The sequence below is a fragment of the Protobothrops mucrosquamatus genome, unplaced genomic scaffold (assembly GCF_001527695.2).
Source record: "Protobothrops mucrosquamatus isolate PMUCROS unplaced genomic scaffold, P.Mucros_1.0 scaffold1862, whole genome shotgun sequence".
Taxonomy (NCBI): Eukaryota; Metazoa; Chordata; class Lepidosauria; order Squamata; family Viperidae; genus Protobothrops; species Protobothrops mucrosquamatus.
Genome location: NW_015387991.1, coordinates 55,945 through 73,515, shown reverse-complemented (window position 1 = coordinate 73,515; position 17,571 = coordinate 55,945). Strand labels below are relative to the sequence as shown.

General features: G+C 42.7%; 1 protein-coding gene and 1 pseudogene across 1 annotated transcript in view; both read right to left on the bottom strand.

Moving 5' to 3' along the window:
* Window positions 1–4,124, bottom strand: part of LOC107294199 (zinc finger protein 721-like) — a 19,938-nt gene extending 15,814 nt beyond the window's left edge. Inside the window, exons 1-4 of the mRNA XM_029285562.1 lie at window positions 3,960–4,124; window positions 3,690–3,804; window positions 3,512–3,570; window positions 2,730–2,859 (exon numbers count right to left, since the gene is read on the bottom strand). Coding sequence (XP_029141395.1) covers window positions 2,730–2,859; window positions 3,512–3,570; window positions 3,690–3,804; window positions 3,960–4,124 — 469 coding nt within the window. The remainder of the gene's footprint in view (window positions 1–2,729; window positions 2,860–3,511; window positions 3,571–3,689; window positions 3,805–3,959) is intronic.
* Window positions 4,125–6,839: 2,715 nt separating this feature from the next.
* The window catches only part of LOC114923089, a 30,577-nt pseudogene continuing 19,845 nt past the window's right edge, over window positions 6,840–17,571 (bottom strand).

The window sequence follows — 17,571 nt, the reverse complement described above, 5'->3', positions numbered from 1 at the left end:
TAGAAGAGGGACTGAGTAATCTTGAACAGGCTTTTATATATCAAGACATACAATTTGAAGAGTCAGAGATACTATGTTTACAATCTAATTGTGAATTTATACTGGGAGCAAATGTGGAAACTATTAAGCCAATTAATTTCATACAAAGCTACTCGGATAACTTTGATGATCAACAACTAATTGTAATTGACTCACTTCAGTTCCTAAAAACAACAAAGATTGACATCCAGATTAATACTCAGATGATATTGGTAGAAAGGGAAGAAAATTTTGCTCAGTTTGAAGTGATTAGAAAGTTTTGTAACCAAATCTTGAGGTTTGATAATCGAAACGCTCTAACATGGGAATTAACTTGGTATAGAAAGAAAGCTAGAGTGGACTTCCGGTGGCAGGTGCCTTCGCTGGACGCAGCTGTTTGCTGCTCCCGCCTGTTTCTGCGTAAAAGCCGTTTTGACAGCCTGCATCAGCTGTCAAACGGCTTGATACCTTTCCCCTGGGCATAGGGGGATAGGTGAGCTGCCCGAGGTAGGAGTTGAGTTCCCGAGTCGTCTCTTGTGGACGATGTAGGTGAGAACTCCTCCGGAGCCCCGGGATTCTCCGCGATCCAGGACGTCTTCGCTAATAAGCGAAGCAAGAAGCTGCCGTCACCGCTGCAACTTAAAGATAACTGTGAGTTTGCCGTATAACCAGACGAACCGACCCTGGAAGTCTGTCTTCTAATTTATGGACTATACTCTAACTTGGACAATATATTCTTCTCGTATTTGAGTTGGAATGAGGGAAAGTGAACTTAAAATGGCGATGATTTGATACTTTTCAGCAAGAAGTGAAAGTGATTTCCAGTTTGAACTTTTGTTATTTCTAACTGGCGCATTATTTGCTTTGGCTGAATTTTCTATAAGACTTTTTAACAAATTGGACTATATTGCAAACATGGCTTCGAAAAAAACTGCGCCCTCGATCGTAAAATATACATCTCCGATGACCCAGACACCTCAGTCAACTTCAAAAACTTCCCACTCGTCACACCCTCCATCTTCTTCGTCCCCACCGCCCTCNTTATATTTTACCTACTTATGTAGAATAATATACTTGTGGAGTTAGAGATATTAATACTTGTTTACTTATATTTGAATATTATCCTGGGACTAGGTTTGGGAAGTCCGGGGGGGTGGGGGGTGGGTTTTCATATAGTATTGTGTAATATTTGTGATGTTTTTTTTCTATGATGAAAATAATAAAATTTTATATTGAAAAATAAAGAGGGATATCAGCCATTATCTCTCTCGGCAGTTCCTGGCATCGGAAGAGGTAAACGTCGTGAAAGTCTGAGCATCCATATCGCAACCACTTTAAATAGAAAGATTATATCAACAGACCCACTTGAGAACTTTGCACAGTTACTTTGAACTTTTCTGGGGAGAAATTGCTCCCCCTCAATTTGAATGTACCTCCTCACATCCCTCGACCATGCATTGTTGAAATCTGGGGAAAAGTAGAAAATTATTATCAGTGCTCTTCAACTATGTTTTCTCACTGCCCATATCATCATTGCAGGGGACTTTTAATGCCAGATTACACCCAAATGATCATCAACTGTTTGCCAAATTCTCCAAAATTCTTGGTCACTGTCCTTAGGCTTTCCTTAGAAAGAGTTCAGTCCAAATTTCCGAGAACCAACACCCTGTGTTTTGAACACAGTACTTTGCCATCAAGTTGGCAGCCTCAGAATCGAAACATCTGCCTACATTTACATCTTTTCCACTACTAAAAATCCTTTTCTTTCCAGTCGGTTTGACTCAACAGATGACCGGCAACGTCCGGTACTCGAGAAGCCAGGCAACACATGCCAAATTACACCTCTATGGCTACTCATAGCCAACCACCACTTTGATGAGCTAGGAACCTGTTCTAACTGAGGTTAGACTGTAGGCTATTTAGAGTTGCAAATTGACTACTCAGACTGGAGAAACACCATCTTGACTCATTCTGCACACCCTCTCCAATCAGCCAGATATCTCAGTCACATAACAATCCCAAAATTCAGAAGGGCCCTTTCTTTAGCCAGATTCACTGCCCTTCCAACAGCTGTTACTGAAGAAAGATACCCCAAAATCCCCTTCGAACAAAGATTGTATCCATGCGGTGGTAGGATAACTGAATTGTTGGAACACGTTATGCTCTATTGTCCTCTCCATGCAGGAGCAGGAGTTATTGTTGTTGTTAGTTGCGAAGTCGTGTCCGACCCATCGCGACCCCATGGACAACGTTCCTCCAGGCCTTCCTGTCCTCTATCATCTTCTGGAGTCCATTTAAGCTCACACCTACTGCTTCAGTGACTCCATCCAGCCACCTCATTTTCTGTCGTCCCCTTCTTCTATTGCCCTCAATCTTTCCCAGCATCAGGATCTTCTCCAGTCCTTCCTTCTCATTAGGTGGCCAAAGTACTTGAGTTTCAACTTATTTCCATTTAAATTAAATGGAAATAAAATTATTTATTGTATTAAATACTCTGGTCATTCTAATTTGTTTTCTCTTAAAATGCTATTATCAGATCAAACTGACTCTATCTCTTTGTCCACAGCCAAGAACCCTAACCTCATTCTGTCTTGGAGCAGAAGGCCAGATGTTTTCCTTCTATATCTGAGATGACATCTGGTCTGAGACTGATGGCATCAAGGTGAAGAATGTTTTCCTGAACACCCTACTGGAGAGTAGCAAACTCTTACCCAGAGAGGCCACATTCCTGTGATTTTCCAGCATAACTTCCCAATGCAGTGCTTTTTGTTCAGGATTCAGCTGAGACCACTCCTCCTCAGAAAAATACACAGCCACCTCCTCAAAGGACACAAGACCCTCCTGAACAAGGAAAAACAGAAAAGACCAAGGCGGATTTGCGTGGTTTGTTCCATTGTTCACAAATTCCCAAAGCAAAGCTATTTGCTAACTTAAATGGCTGTGCTTGATATCAATCCAAGTTTATGGGAGATGGGGTAAGACAAAACAGATAAAATTCCCTAGGAAGGGCATTCCTCAACCTTTGAAGAGCTAGGTTGTTTGGTGTCTAAACACTGCCACAAATCAGTGGATCAGAAATTACTTTGCAAGCCAAAACTGCCTTGATTATGGGCTCCTTCAAAACCATTTTTTACTTAGAGATTTTTCCATCTGGCCACTGTCATTGGATTTTAATATTCTGCATTATCTTCTAATCTGATGAAAATATTTTAATCAATGGTGACAAACAAGACCTTTTAAAAATGGTAATGTCACAGTGTGACCATTTAGTTATTTTTGTTTACCCTTGTACAATTCCAGGTCAAAGGATAATAAAAAGCATGGGTCTGTTTAGCAGTTGCTGCCACTGTGATGCATTTATTCCTTCATTCGGAAACATGAAAATAACAGTCCAAACAAGGGGGGGAGGGTAGGTGAATAGAGTGCTCTGTACACCATCTTGACTTCCTGAAGGCAAGACAGAATACAAATCTCGCTTACGTCCCCCACTTACTTGTTCAATCACTGTTTCAGCTCCACCAGAAAGACCAGAAAACTCCATTCTATGTTTCCCTGTGAGGAAGACATTCATAATTAATAACAAAATAGAAGGATGTATTCTACAGAAGAGAAGACATAGACAAGGTAAGATAGCTGGGATCTCTCTGGGGAATGGACAGACCTTCGATTACCTTCCATTGTGTCTTGGCTTGAATCTTCCTGAGGTACCATCTTGAACAACAGATCCTCAGGGAGATTTGATGGATTGCTCCTTCCTTCAGGATCTCTGATCTCCACAGTGAAGGACTTGAAATAGGAGGAAGGAGAAAAGAAGCATAATTCATGAACATCACACCTCCATGTAGTCGTAATAAAGCCAGAGAATTCTGGCAGGGGGGTTGTGAGGAAGTTACCTCCTTCCCTTCAAACCCTTCTAGACTCCTGAGAAGAGAGTCTCTCACCTCCAATTCAACCTGCTCCTTTTGCTCCTCCGCCTGACTCAGAAGGAAGCCTTCCACCAGGACCACCGCCTGGGAGCTGGTCTCTGCTCCACACTCCCTCACCCAGCTCTCCAACTCTGGGGGCAGGATAGCCAGGAGCTGCTCCAGAACAACCAGGTCCAGCATCTGGGCTTTGGTGTGCTTTTCTGGTCTCAGCCATCGCTTACAAGTGTCGTGGAGTTGGCTGCAAAGTCTTCGGGGACCCTCAGCCTCCTGGTATTGGAGGCTTCTGAACTTCCAGGGCTGAACTTCTGAATGGATGATAGTTTCCTCCTCCAGGTTTTTCTGACCAGTTCTTGCCCAGAGCCTCCCACGGTTCCCAGGCTGAAGAGCTGAAGGGCCACTTCCAGTTCCCTCATTTATTAAAGGCTGTGTCTCCATTCCTTCGCTCTTCTGTAGAGCAACTCCAAAGTGTTTAAGGACTCTTGTGGATCTCCAAACACCTTTTCATTCATAGGATGGTTTCTGTTCCTGCAGGACTGACCACAGCAGGTCTTTTCTGCCCTCTTTGCCCATCAGAAAAAACTGCAAATCGCTTCGAGTTTGTGTTATATGAGCGGGAAAACAAAAAATAAATACCAAGAATTAGAAACTAGAATTTCACTACCTAAAGGCAGGACAAGAAGCAACGGATGAAAACTAACCAAAGAGAGAAGCAACTTAGAACTAAGGAGAAGTTTCCTGACAGAACAATTAACCAGTGGAACGACCTGCCTCCAGAAGCTGTGAATACACTGAACAACCCTCACCCAACCTGTCCGGAGTGCCAACGGGCCAGCCGAGCGCAAGGCCGGGGTCCCTCCCCTCCCCCGAGCATGGCCGGGAAAGAGGCAGCTGGAGGGGCCGCTGCCTTACTGCGATCCCCAGCTCTTTTGTTGCTGATGATGCTCTGGAGCTCCGCTTCCGCCTGCGAGAGGGCGGCTGGGGAACATGGGACCCGGGATTGGACCCGGAGAAGGGCGGGCCCGGGTCTCCCCTTCCTCCCCCTGCCTTTGCACGGGAAGAGCCCCCGTCCCCACCAAAGGCACGTGTGAATCTTCCCTTCCCCGCCCCGCGAGACGCTCCCACAGCCTTCTGGCCTTCAGCGCTCAAAGGATTAAGGCGAGCGAGGATGGCGCCCTAGAGCGGCAAAGCTCAGTGACGTCATTTCCCCCGCAGCCTTCTCTGGAAAGCCAGCCGTAAACTTCGCCCTCCAGTGGCCCGACGGGGAAGCGCCTGGCGTTCCCTTGGCCGAGCCACGCCCCCTGGAGGATTCTGCGTAAATTCACGGGACTGCCCCAGAGGGCGGGAGAGACTCGGAGGGAAACAAAGAATAAACGTGATTTTCACCCTCAAGGAAAGCCTGGGAGATTGTAGGTGGCTGACTGGAGGCGGTTTATTCTCCTCGCCTCCCCCTTTTTCAAGAGTTCCCTCTTTCTCTCCCGCTGGAGGGAAGCCATTCCGGCCCTCATTTCACCCACATCTTCTGAGGGAAAATTTACCTCACGCTTCACTTTTTGAAAACTTTTCAGCCTAAGTATTCCTCTTTGCATCTTGTGCGCTAAGGCGATACTGGTAACAGTTATCATCCATCTTTCTTTTTCTATCTATCTATCTATCTATCTATCTATCTATCTATCTATCTATCTATCTATCTATCTATCTATCTATCTATCTATCTATCTATCTATCTATCTATCTATCTGTCTGTCTGTCTGTCTGTCATCTCTATTCAAAGCACAAACCGAGTCATATTCAATCAATGAAACAATTACTCATTCAATCACATTCCATCTCTTTATATATACTTGTATGAAACTTAAGTCCCCTTTAGATCGTAGATAGGGCTCAACTTATGACTGGTCGTTTCATGACCGTTTGAATTTACAACAGCCTTGGAAAGGGTGTTTTATGGCCTCTAACATGTAGCACTACCACCCGTATGGTCATGTGACTGCATTTCAGTCACTCAGCAAATGACTTGAACTTACAACCAGTTAGTCTCCCATGGTCATGTAATTTGTGATGCTTTTAGCTAATTTTCAACAAAAAAACCCTGCTGTTTGGAAGAATGGATTCAGTTAATTGCTTAACAATTCTGGTGAAAAAGATTGCAAAATCGGCTCTACTCACATGTTGCCTTCACTGACAACCACAAAAGGACTGGATTTTCAATTCCAATTCAGGTTGTAAGTAGAGGACTATCTGGTACAATATTGCTTCAGACCCACAACTTCTCTGTTGCAAAATTACCAACTTTTGTGGAGGAGACAAAAGGGTAGAGTCTTGTGATAAACTATTGAGTATATTAAGGAATGAGAAAGGAAAGGAAAAACAATTAGAATAAGAATAAGGAAAAGGAGTTTATGGGAAGTGACCTTGAGTAAAGCAGACGCAGCTCCTTCTACAGCTAGAGAAGCAGCACCTGTTAAACATCTGCCAGTTTGAAACCAGAATCAAGAGGGAAGAAGAAACAATTTGTGAGAAGGAAACTCACTTGCAAAAACACAATAACGGCAAGACTTCCATAAAATTGCATAATCCAGAATCTGAGATGACGAAAATGGCCATTTTCTTGGAAATTGACCCCCCCAAATGGAAGCTGCAATAAACAAACTTAAGAGATTTTCATTCTTCATGTATAAGTAGCATGGCTCATCTTCAAATGACAGTACCTTCAAAAATCTGTAGTTCATAATTAAAACATCATTAATAATTTCATGTCTCTGGAGCTGCCGTTTGGGAGGGTCAGGCTCAATTTGTTTTCTTTTCCTAGATCTGTACACACAAATACAAAATGCATAGATTTAACCAAGAAAGTCTATATGGATTCTCATCCAAATGTGTATGTTTATTGCAAAATTAGGTCATTACTCCTGTAGCTCTCTCCAAGCTCCTCAGATTTATATATTTTCTCTTCTGTATGAATCCTTTTATGAGTCCACACATTTTTATGCCTTCTCCTGTGTGTATCCTTAGATGGCAAGTAAGATTGCCTTTTTGGCTAAAGCCCTTCCCCACAATCCATGCATTTATAAGGCTTTTCTCCTGCATGGATCCTTTTCTGTAACATAAGTGATCCATTTTCGCAAAAATTCTTTCCACACTCCACCCATTTATATGGCTTCTCCCGCGTGTGGATCCTTATATGGGAAGTAAGATGACTGCTCTGAGTAAAGGTCTTGCCACAATCCATGCATTTATAAGGCTTTTCTCCTGTATGGATCCTTTTATGCAACATGAGTGATCCATTTTCGGAGAAACCCTTTCCACATTCTGCACATGTATATGGCTTCTCCCCTGTGTGGATCCTTATATGGCAAGTAAGAATATTTCTAGCAATAAAGCTCTTTCCACACTCCAGACACTTAAATGGCTTCTCCCCTGTGTGGATTCTGTGATGGTAAGTAAGATTACTTCTATTAGTAAAGCCCTTTCCACACTCCACACATTTATATGGTTTCTCCTCTGTGTGGAGCCTGTAATGGTAAGTAAGTTGGTTCTTATAAGTAAAACCCTTTCCACACTCTCTACAATTATATGGCTTCTCCCCTGTGTGGATCCAGCTATGGGAAATAAGTTGATGTCTATCAATAAAGTCCTTTCCACACTCCACACATTTATATGGTTTCTCTCCTATGTGGATCCTTTTATGGCAAGTAAGATGACGGCTCTGAGTAAAGGTCTTTCCACACTCCATGCATTTATAAGGCTTTTCTCCTGTATGGGTCTTTTTATGTAACATAAGTGATCCATTTTCATGGAAACACTTTCCACATTCCATACATTTGTGTGGCTTCTCCCCAGTGTGGATCCTGTTATGGCGAGTAAGATTACTTTTAATAGTAAAGCTTTTTCCACACTCCAGACATTTATGTGGCTTCTCCCGTGTGTGGATCCTCTTATGGACATCAAGATTACTTTGACGAGTAAAGCCCTTTCCACACTCCACGCATTTATATGGCTTCTCCCCTGTGTGGATCCAATAATGGGAAGTAAGAGAATTACTATAAGTGAAGCTCTTTCCACACTCCATGCATTTATAGGGCTTCTCTCCTGCGTGGACCTTTCTATGAGAAATAAGATTGCTACATCCTCTGAACCTCTTACCACACTCTCTGCATTTGTACGGCTTCTCATCTGTGTGAATCCTTTTATGGGAAGTAAGTTGGCTATTTTTTCTAAAACTCTTTCCACATTCCACACATTTATAAGGCTTCTCTTCTGCATGGATCCCATTTTGAGATGTAAGGGACCTTTTTCCAGAAGAAAGCATGTAGGTCCCAGTGTAATTTTTTCCGTTGTGTCTTCTTATAGCATCTTCTCCTTTGTTTTGGATTGGATAGTGTTCATTCCCATGTAATTTAGCTTTGATTTGCTTCATACTTTTCCCAATATATTTTTTCCTTGTTTTCACTTTTTGGGCAAGAAAATCTTGCATTGGAGCCTCAATGGAAGAAGAGCTTTCCTGGTTCCAATTATTTGACTGGTTTTTCTCATGGCTTTCTACTTCCATTTGAATTCTAGACTTCTCCATTCCATCTCCAGCATTGATCACTTGGAACAGTTCACAGGAATCTTGACTCTCCTGCCCATTATCATCTTCAAAGGAAAAGAGAATGAAAATGGTAGCAGGGTTAGTAAAAAGATCAGACTGTAGGAAGTCATATTAATTTCCTTTTGAGTGTTTGCCAAATTCCAATATATTGTATATTTGCATGCTTGGAATAGCATGGAATAGATATGATAGCTTCTATATTCATGCACCATGAAAGCTTTGAAAATATCTAGAAAATATCTTTTTTACCTTTATATCTATCTATCTGTCTGTCCGTCCGTCCGTCCGTCTATCCATCCATCCATCCATCCCCCTCTATCTATCTCTCTCTCTATCTATCTATCTATCGTATCTCTCTCTCTCTTTCTATCTATCTATCTATCTATCTATCTATCTATCTCTATCTATCTATCTATCTATCTATCTATCTATCTCATCTCTCTGTCTCTCTCTCTGTCTCTCTCTCTCTATCTATCTATCTATCTATCTATCTATCTATCTATCTATCTATCTATCGATCTATATCTATATCATCTATATCTAGGCCTAGCTATCTGTCTGTCTGTCTATGTAAACCTCACCCAAAGTCAGCTTTGAGTTAAGGCATAATCATGGGAAACATATTATGAGATAACCTAAGATATATTGGAGCAGGTTAATTGTAGCAGTGACCTATGAGAATTTAAACAATTTTGAAACAAGTCAGTTTTTTCCCTATCCAAACTGTCTTCCCTTTACTATTCATTTTCTCTTGCTAAAATCACATCGTTGCAGAAAAAAAACAAAACCAAGAGTTTGTCTATTACCCATCAACTCATGTTTCCAATGGAAAAACAGCATCATTTAGCCCAGTGGGGGTGGAATATTTGGGTTTGGCATGTCAAAATTCAAACTCTGCTTATGTAACATGTATCCCCTCCCACCCACCCACCCTCCATCCAGAGAAACAATTCTCTATCTCTTCCCTGTCTAGGCCACCCTGAACAGTGGAACTCAGTAGCAGCACCGAGGCTGGGCTTCAAGGTAGAGATTCGGGCCTCAACCTCGGCCCTAGCACTACTACTTTCACTCAAAAAGGCTGCCTTACATCATTCCACAATGTATGCGATGCTTGGGGAATGGTGATTTCCCGCCCTGGATGGGCTGTGTGTCCCCCAAATTGTGTGGAATGTCATCTTTGACACGTGTGTCATAGATTCGTCATCACTGACTTTAGCCCCTAAACCCAAAGCTCGGGATAGAAATGAAAAGGAAGAGAAGTCATTAACCCAAGAACTTGAAGAAATGACAGTGCTTCCTAGGCGAGATAAGGAAGCTTCCTAGGACAGATAAGGGCTCAAAAAGCTGAAATTGGTGTGATGGAGTTGACCATCTTCTCAAGCCAAGGTTAGTTTATCACTGATAGTTTGAAATAGAAATGGAAAAATACAGATGAGAAATAGCACAGCAAGCATCAAAACAAAGAGCCATTGATCTCCTTCACTGATAGCAATGTTCCAATATCTCAGGGGCTGCCATAAAGAAGAGGGAGTCAAGCTATTTTCCAAAGCGCCTGGAGGCAGGACAAGAAGCAACGGGTGGAAACTAACCAAGGAGAGAAGCAATCTAGAACTAAGGAGAAACTTCCTGACAGTGAGAACAATTAACCAGTGGAACAACCTGCCTCCAGAAGCGGTGAATGCTCCAACACTGGAAGTTTTTAAGAAGAGACTGGACAGCCATTTGTCCGAAATGGTATAGGGCAGCGGTTCTCAACCTATGGGTCGCGACCCCATTTGGGGTCGATCGACCATTTCACGGGGGTCGCCAAGCAAGGCTGTCCACCATTTTTTTCCCCTTTTCCGGCGGGTGCCTTACCTCCCTTGGCTGGGCCAGCTGGTGGTCGGCCTGCTCCGTCTCTGCCGCTTGCCAGCTACGCCTCGGCCGGCGCAGGGGGCGGAACTACACATGCGCGGCGTTCCCGGGCAGGGAAAGTCCTCGACTTACGACTGGTTGGGTAGTCCTCGACTTACGACCGGTTTAGTCCTCGACTTACGATCGGTTTAGTCCTCGACTTACGACCGGTTGGGGGTCGCGGCATTAAAAAGGTTGAGAACCACTGGTATAGGGTTTCCTGCCTGAGCAGGGGGTTGGACTAGATGATCTTCAAGGTCCCTTCCAACTTTACTATTATTATTATTATTATTCCCTGGAGCAGGAGAAGGCCAGATCTTTTCCTTCTCCCCAAATATTTGGTTGGAGATTTTTTTAACAAGAAATAGCCGATGACATCTAATTACAGAATGTCTTCCTGAACACACTGATTGTGGAGTAGCAAACCCCTTACCCAGAGAGGCCACATTCCTATGGTTTTCCAGCATGACTTCCCAATGTAGCGCTTTTTGGTCAGGATCCAGTTGAGACCATTCTTCCTCGGAGAAATACACAGCCACCTCTTCAAAGGACACAAGATCCTCCTGAACAAGGAAAAAAATAGAGAAAGCCAAGGAGGATTTGCAAGGCTTGTTCGGTTCTTCAAAAATTCCCAAAGTAAAGCTATGCAACAAGTTCAATGGCTGTGCTTGATAGAATTCCAAGGTTTAGGTGAGAAAATAAACAGAACCGAAAACCTTAACCGAAGAAATATTTCAGGCAGTGTGATCAAGTTGATTGATTCTGCAGAACTTTCAGTGCCTTTCAGTAAAGCAATTCCACTTCTGGATCAATTGATCTGTCTGTCTGTCTATTGTGTATCTGTCTATCATCTATTGATCTTTTGGTCTGAGCCACTAGCTGAACCGTAGAAAAGAAAAAGGAGAAAATTTCCCTGGGAATTTTTCAGCCTTTGCAAAGCTGGATTGTTTGATCTCCAAATCCAGACGCAAATCAGAGGATTAGAAATTACTTTGCAGGCCCAAAGTGCCTTGATTATGTGCTTTTTCTGGCTATCTGCTTTGGATTTTAATAGTCTGATTTATCTTTTAATCTGATTCGCTTATTTTCTAATCACTGGCTATAAACAATGGGAATGTTTATAAAAATGGGAATGTGGCAATGTGAGTTTTCAGGTATTTTTCGTTAGACTTGCACAATTCCAAATCTGAGAATTTCAAAAAGAAAGGGTCTCTCTTTAGCAATTCTTGCCACTCTGATAGGATTATTCCTGTTTCTTGAAAGTCTTTTTAAAAAATTACTTCTTGTAAACATAATAGAATAGAATAGAATAGAATAGAACAGAATAGAATAGAATAGAGCAATAAAGTTGGAAGGGGCTTTGGAGGTAGTAGTAGTAGTAGTAGTAGTAGTAGTAGTAGTAGTAGTAGTAGTAGTAGTAGTAGTAGTAGTAATAATAATAATAATAATAATAATAATAATAATAATAATAATAATAATAATAATAATAATAATAATAATAATAATAATAATAAAGTTGGAAGGGACCTTGAAGGTCTTCTAGTCTAACCCCCTGCTCAGGCAGGAAACCCTATACCATTTCAGACAAATGGCTGTCCAGTCTCTTCTTAAAAACTTCCAGTGTTGGAGCATTCACCGCTTCTGGAGGCAGGTTGTTCCACTGGTTAATTGTTCTAACTGTCAGGAAGTTTCTCCTTAGTTCCAGGTTGCTTCTCTCCTTGATTAGTTTCCATCCTTTGCGTCTTGTCCTGCCTTCAGGTGCTTTGGAAAATAACTTGACTCCCTCTTCTTTGTGGCAGCCCCTGAGATATTGGAACACTGCTATCATGTCCCCCCTCGTCCTTCTCTTCGTTAAACTAGACATAACCAATTCCAGCAACCGTTCCTCATATGCTTTAGCCTCCAGTCCCCTAATCATCTTTGTTGCTCTTCTCTGTACTCTTTCTAGAGTCTCAACATCTTTTTTACATCATGGTGACCAAAACAGGATGCAGTGTGGCCTTACCAAGGCATTGTAAAGTGGTATTAATACTTTACGTGATCTTGATTCTATCCCTCTGTTAATGAAACCTAGCACTGTGTTGGGCTTTTTGGCAACTGGAGCACACTGCTGGCTCATATTTAAGTGATTGTCCACTAGGACTCCAAGGCCCCTCTCACAGTTACTATTATTGAGCAAGGTACCCTCTATACTATACCTGTACATTTGGTTTTTGTTGCCTAAATGTAGAACCTTACTTTTTTCACCATTGAATTTCATTTTGTTAGATAGTGCCCAATGTTCAAGTCTGTCCAGATCCTTCTGTATCTTAAGCCTGTCTTCTGGCGTGTTGGTTATTCCTGACAGCTGGGTGTCATCTGCAAATTTGATGAGTTCCCCATCTATCCCCTTGTCCAAATCGTTGATGAAGATGTTGAAGAGCACTGGGCCCAGAACAGAGCCCTGGGGCACCCCACTACACACTTCCCTCCATGTAGATGCAGTTCCATTGAAGACCACACGCTGAGTATGGCCAGTCAGCCAGCTACGGATCCATCTGGTGGTGATGCTGTCTAACCCACATTTTTCTATCTTATCAAGTAGTAATAATAATAATAATAATAATAATAAAGTTGGAAGGGACCTTGGAGGTCATCTAGTCCAACCCCCTGCTCAGGCAGGAAACCCAGTAGGTTGTGATCTACTTTATCAAATGCCTTACTGAAGTCCAAGTAAATTATATCCACAGCATTCCTCTAATCCACTAATTTTGTCACTTGGTCAAAGAATGCAGTAAGATTTGTCTGGCATGATCTGTTTTTGAGAAACCCATGTTGGCTTTTAGTAATGACTTTGTCTGCCTCTAGGTGTTCGCTGATTCGTTGTTTGATTATCTTTTCCAGAATCTTCCCAGGTATTGAGATCACGCTGATAGGTCTGTAATTTCCTGGGTCTATTTTTTTTCCTTTTTTGAAGATGGGAACTACATCAGCTCTTTTCCAGTCCTCCGGTAGTTCCCCAGTTCTCCAGTATCTTTGAAAAATACAGTTCAATGGTTCTGAGATCACATCTGCCAGTTCCTTGAGAACCTTGGGGTGCAATCCATCTGGTCCTGGTGATTTGAACTCGTCTAGGCTGAACAGGTGCCCACTTACCATTTTCTTGCCTATCTTAACTTGTGTTTCTATTCTGTTTTTTTATGGCACTATTTTTGGTAGGTTGGTCTGTTTTTTCCATTTGTGTAAAGACAGTTGCAAAAAACTAGTTAAACAGTTCTGCTTTCTCCCTGTTGCTTGTCACCTTCTTGCCACTTTCACCCACTAATGGACCAATCATTTCCTTCACTTTTTTCTTGTTTTTTACATGTTGAAAGAAGCTTTTTTTTGTTATTCTAGTCCAACCCCCTGCTCAGGCAGGAAACCCTATACATTTCAGTTGGAAGAGTCTACCTAGCAGAACAAGTTAACTAGTGGTCTTTAAAGAAAAAAATTCTTAAACAGAATGATTAACCACTGTGTCCCAACAACAGTCTTCAGAGGAAGCTAAGCTGGCTGAGAGGAACTTGGATCCACTATTCCCTTTTCCATGTTGTTCAGAAACATGAAAAAATACAGCCGAAAAAAGGGAGGGGAATAAAAAGAGACAGTGCTTTGTACACCAACTTGACTTCCTGAAGGAAAGGGAGAATACAAATCTAATAAAAACATTTTGTCTTTCTTACTTGATTTGGAGATTCAACCACTGTTCCAGCTCCAGCATAAAGGCCAGAAAACTTTGTTCTATGTTTCCCTGTGAGGGAGACAGAATTTTAAAATACGTACTTAACAAAATAGGAGGAGTACTAAACAGAACAAAAGAGAAAGCAAAGGTGAGAGCTGGATCTCTCTGTCTAATTGAGAGGACCTTCGATTACCTCCTGAGATGTTTTGACTTGGATCTTCCTGATGGATTCTCTGGAAAAGTGGCTCCTGAGGAGGATTTGATGGAATCCTCTTTCCCTCAGGATCTCTGAACTCCACAGGGAAGGACTTCAAATAGAAGGAAGGAGAAAACAAGTATTAAGAGACATCATGCAATATGAAGCGGATTCTTCTCGGAACACAACCTCAAAGCCCCCAATAGCCATCAGTGACATGGAGCGAGAAACCAATGGAACAATGTCCTACAAAAATTAATGAAACATCTCCACATATTATGACAGCCAGAGAAAGCTGGTAGGGAGAGCTGAAGTATACAAACCCATTCTTTGCTTCCTAAAACCATCCTGGGGTCCCGAGAAGAAGGTCTCTCACCTGCAACTCAACCTGCTCCTTCTGCTCCTCCACCTGGCTCAGGAGGAAGCCTTCAGCCAGGGCCACCGCCTGGGAGCTGGTCTCTACTCCACACTCCCGCACCCAGCTCTCCATCTCTGGGGGCAGGATAGCCAGGAGCTTTTCCAGAACAACCAGGTCTAGCATCTGGGCTTTGGTGTGCTTTTCTGGTCTCAGCCATTGACTGCAAAAGCTGTGGAGTCGGTTGCAAAGTCCTCGGGGACTCTCAGTCTCCTGGTATTGGAGGCTCCTGAAGTTCCAGGGCTGAACCTTTAAACAGATGATGGTTTCCTCCATCATGCATGGGATCCAGAATTGAACCCGGGGGAGGGCTGGGCATGTGTCTCTCTCTACACGGCCTCCCTTTGCACGGGAAGAGCTGCCACCCTACTGTCACGTCTGCATCTCTCCGCCTGCAGAGCTCCAAGGGTTAAGGAGAGCCAGTGTTGTGCTCTAGAGAGGAAAGGCTCAGGGATGTCACTTCCTTCGCAGCCTCCTCTGGAAAGCCTGTTGAAACCTTCGCCCTCCAGTGGCCCAAAGGGGAAGTCCCTCGTGTTCTCTTCTCATGGCCGAGGGCACACCCGGTGCAATCTATGTGCAATGCAACTGCCCAAGACAGCAGAAAAAAGAAAAAAAACAGTAACTGTGAGAGACCTTGGACTCCTAGTGGATGATCACTTAAAGATGAGCCAGCCGTGTGTGGCAGCAGCCAAAAAAGCTAATACAATCCTTGGTTGTATAAACAGAGGCACAGAATCAAAATCACATGAAGTATTAGTGCCGCTTAATAAAGCCTTAGTAAGACCACATCTGGAATACTGCATTCAGTTTTGGTTGCCACATTACAAAAAAGATGTTGAGGCTTTGGAAAAAAAATGCAAAGAAGAACAACTAAGATGATTCAAGATCTGGAGGCTAAAACATACGAAGAACGGTTGCAGGATTTGGATATGGCCAGTCTAGAGAAAAGAAAGACTGTGGGGGGGGGGACACATGATAGCATTATTCAAGTATTTGAGAAGCTGCCACAAAGAGGAGGGGGGTCAATTTATTATCCAAAGCACCTGAGGACAGGACAAGAAACAATGGATGGAAATAATCAAGGAGAGAAGCAACCTGGAACTAAGGAGACACTTCCTAACAGTGAGGACAATCAACCAGTGGAACGGCTTGCTGTCAGAAGTTGCAGGTGAATGGGTCTACAGCCAGGGTCTACAGATGGGGATCGGGCAGTAGTGGGATTCAGCCAGTTCGCACCAGTTCGGCAAAACCAGTAGCTAATTTTTTGTTGCCCAGGTCCAGAATGGACTTCCGGAAGTGGCATCCACACAAAGAACCAGTTGTTCACATATTTGAATCCCACCACTGGGATCGAGTATAGGTAGGCCCAATTGTATTTTAGGGCATTTTCTTAACAATTTTTCCTTTTAAAAAGTCATTTTTCTTCAACTGATATGCTGGTGTCTTTGCTGTAAAGGAAGCCAACATACAAAGAGAAATGCAAACATTAATAATCTGGAAAAATACCACTGAAAAGTAAAAAATAGATGTAGGGTGATCGTTACTGGTGATCCTTCCTTCCCTCCAATTCTGTCCTTCCTTCTTTCCTGAAGGTGCTTTTTCCAAAACTTTCTTGTTTTTTCTTTGAAAAGTTTTCGCTTCTCTTCCAAAAAACTTTTTCAGTTCTAACTTACTGATGGGGAATGGAAGTATATATACTGCTCAAAAAAATAAAGGGAACACAGCAGTGTAGGATGTCTTATGTTTGTGTTCCCTTTATTTTTGTGAGCAGTATATATTCTTTGCAGTCATTTGAATGCTTTGAAAGAGGGCGCCTGGGGAACATGGGACCCGGGATTGGATCCAGAGGCGGGCCGGGCCCGGGTCTCCCCCTCCTCCGCCTCCCTTTGCACGGAAAGAGATCCTCCCCACCTAAGATACGTGTGAATCTCTCCCCACGCCCCGCAAGACGCTCCCGCAGTCTCTTCGCCTCCCCGGAGCTCCAGCGGTTAAGGAGAGCGAATGCGGCGTCCTAGAGCGGCAGGCCTTTGTGGCGCCACGCCTTCTCTGGAAAGCCAGCTATGACGTTTGCCCTCCTGTGGACCAATGGGGAAGCACCTGGTGACCCTGCAGGAGTCTATTCGGAATGTGACAGGATTCCCCCCGAAAGGGCGGGAAAGAGGAGCTCATCTGAGGGGAAGGAGGACAGGGATGATGGGTATGAGAGGAGGAGGGAAGGAACTTCTCATTGGTTGTCTGTCAGAGAAAGATGGCAACGTCTCCTGAGAGAAGAAAAATTTTCCTGTCAGAAAAATGGAGATTTCTGTCGTTTTTATATATCTTTAGTTCAATATACAACAACTGCCCTTCTCACATCCATGGCTCTGGCTGCCTCAAGAATAATTGGAAAGACCGAGTGGCAGCTTGTGATAAAGGAAATAATGCTGAAGAAAAAGGAATATCGAAAGAAAACAAACCCCAAAATGCAGAAAAAGCTCAAACTGGTGGATGTTCCAAAATTTTTACCTCACAACGAGGCTCCTTGATGGAGAAATGGGGGGAAATGGTGCCTCATCTGTGACTGGAGAAAAATTGAAATTATAAAAAAAAGGGAGGAAAATATGGGATTTTTTTGAAAAAAAAAAATTAGTTTCACCAAAGAAAATCAGTTAAGAATATTTATATAAATCCAAAATAGGTATAGAGAAAAAAAATAAAAAATGTATTAAAATACCAATAATAAAAGAGATACTATAGATCTGAAAATCTTCCATATATATATATATATATATATATGTAGGTCTTTAGTTATTCGGGTTTTCTCCCGCGTAGAATTAAAAGTACCTTGGCGAC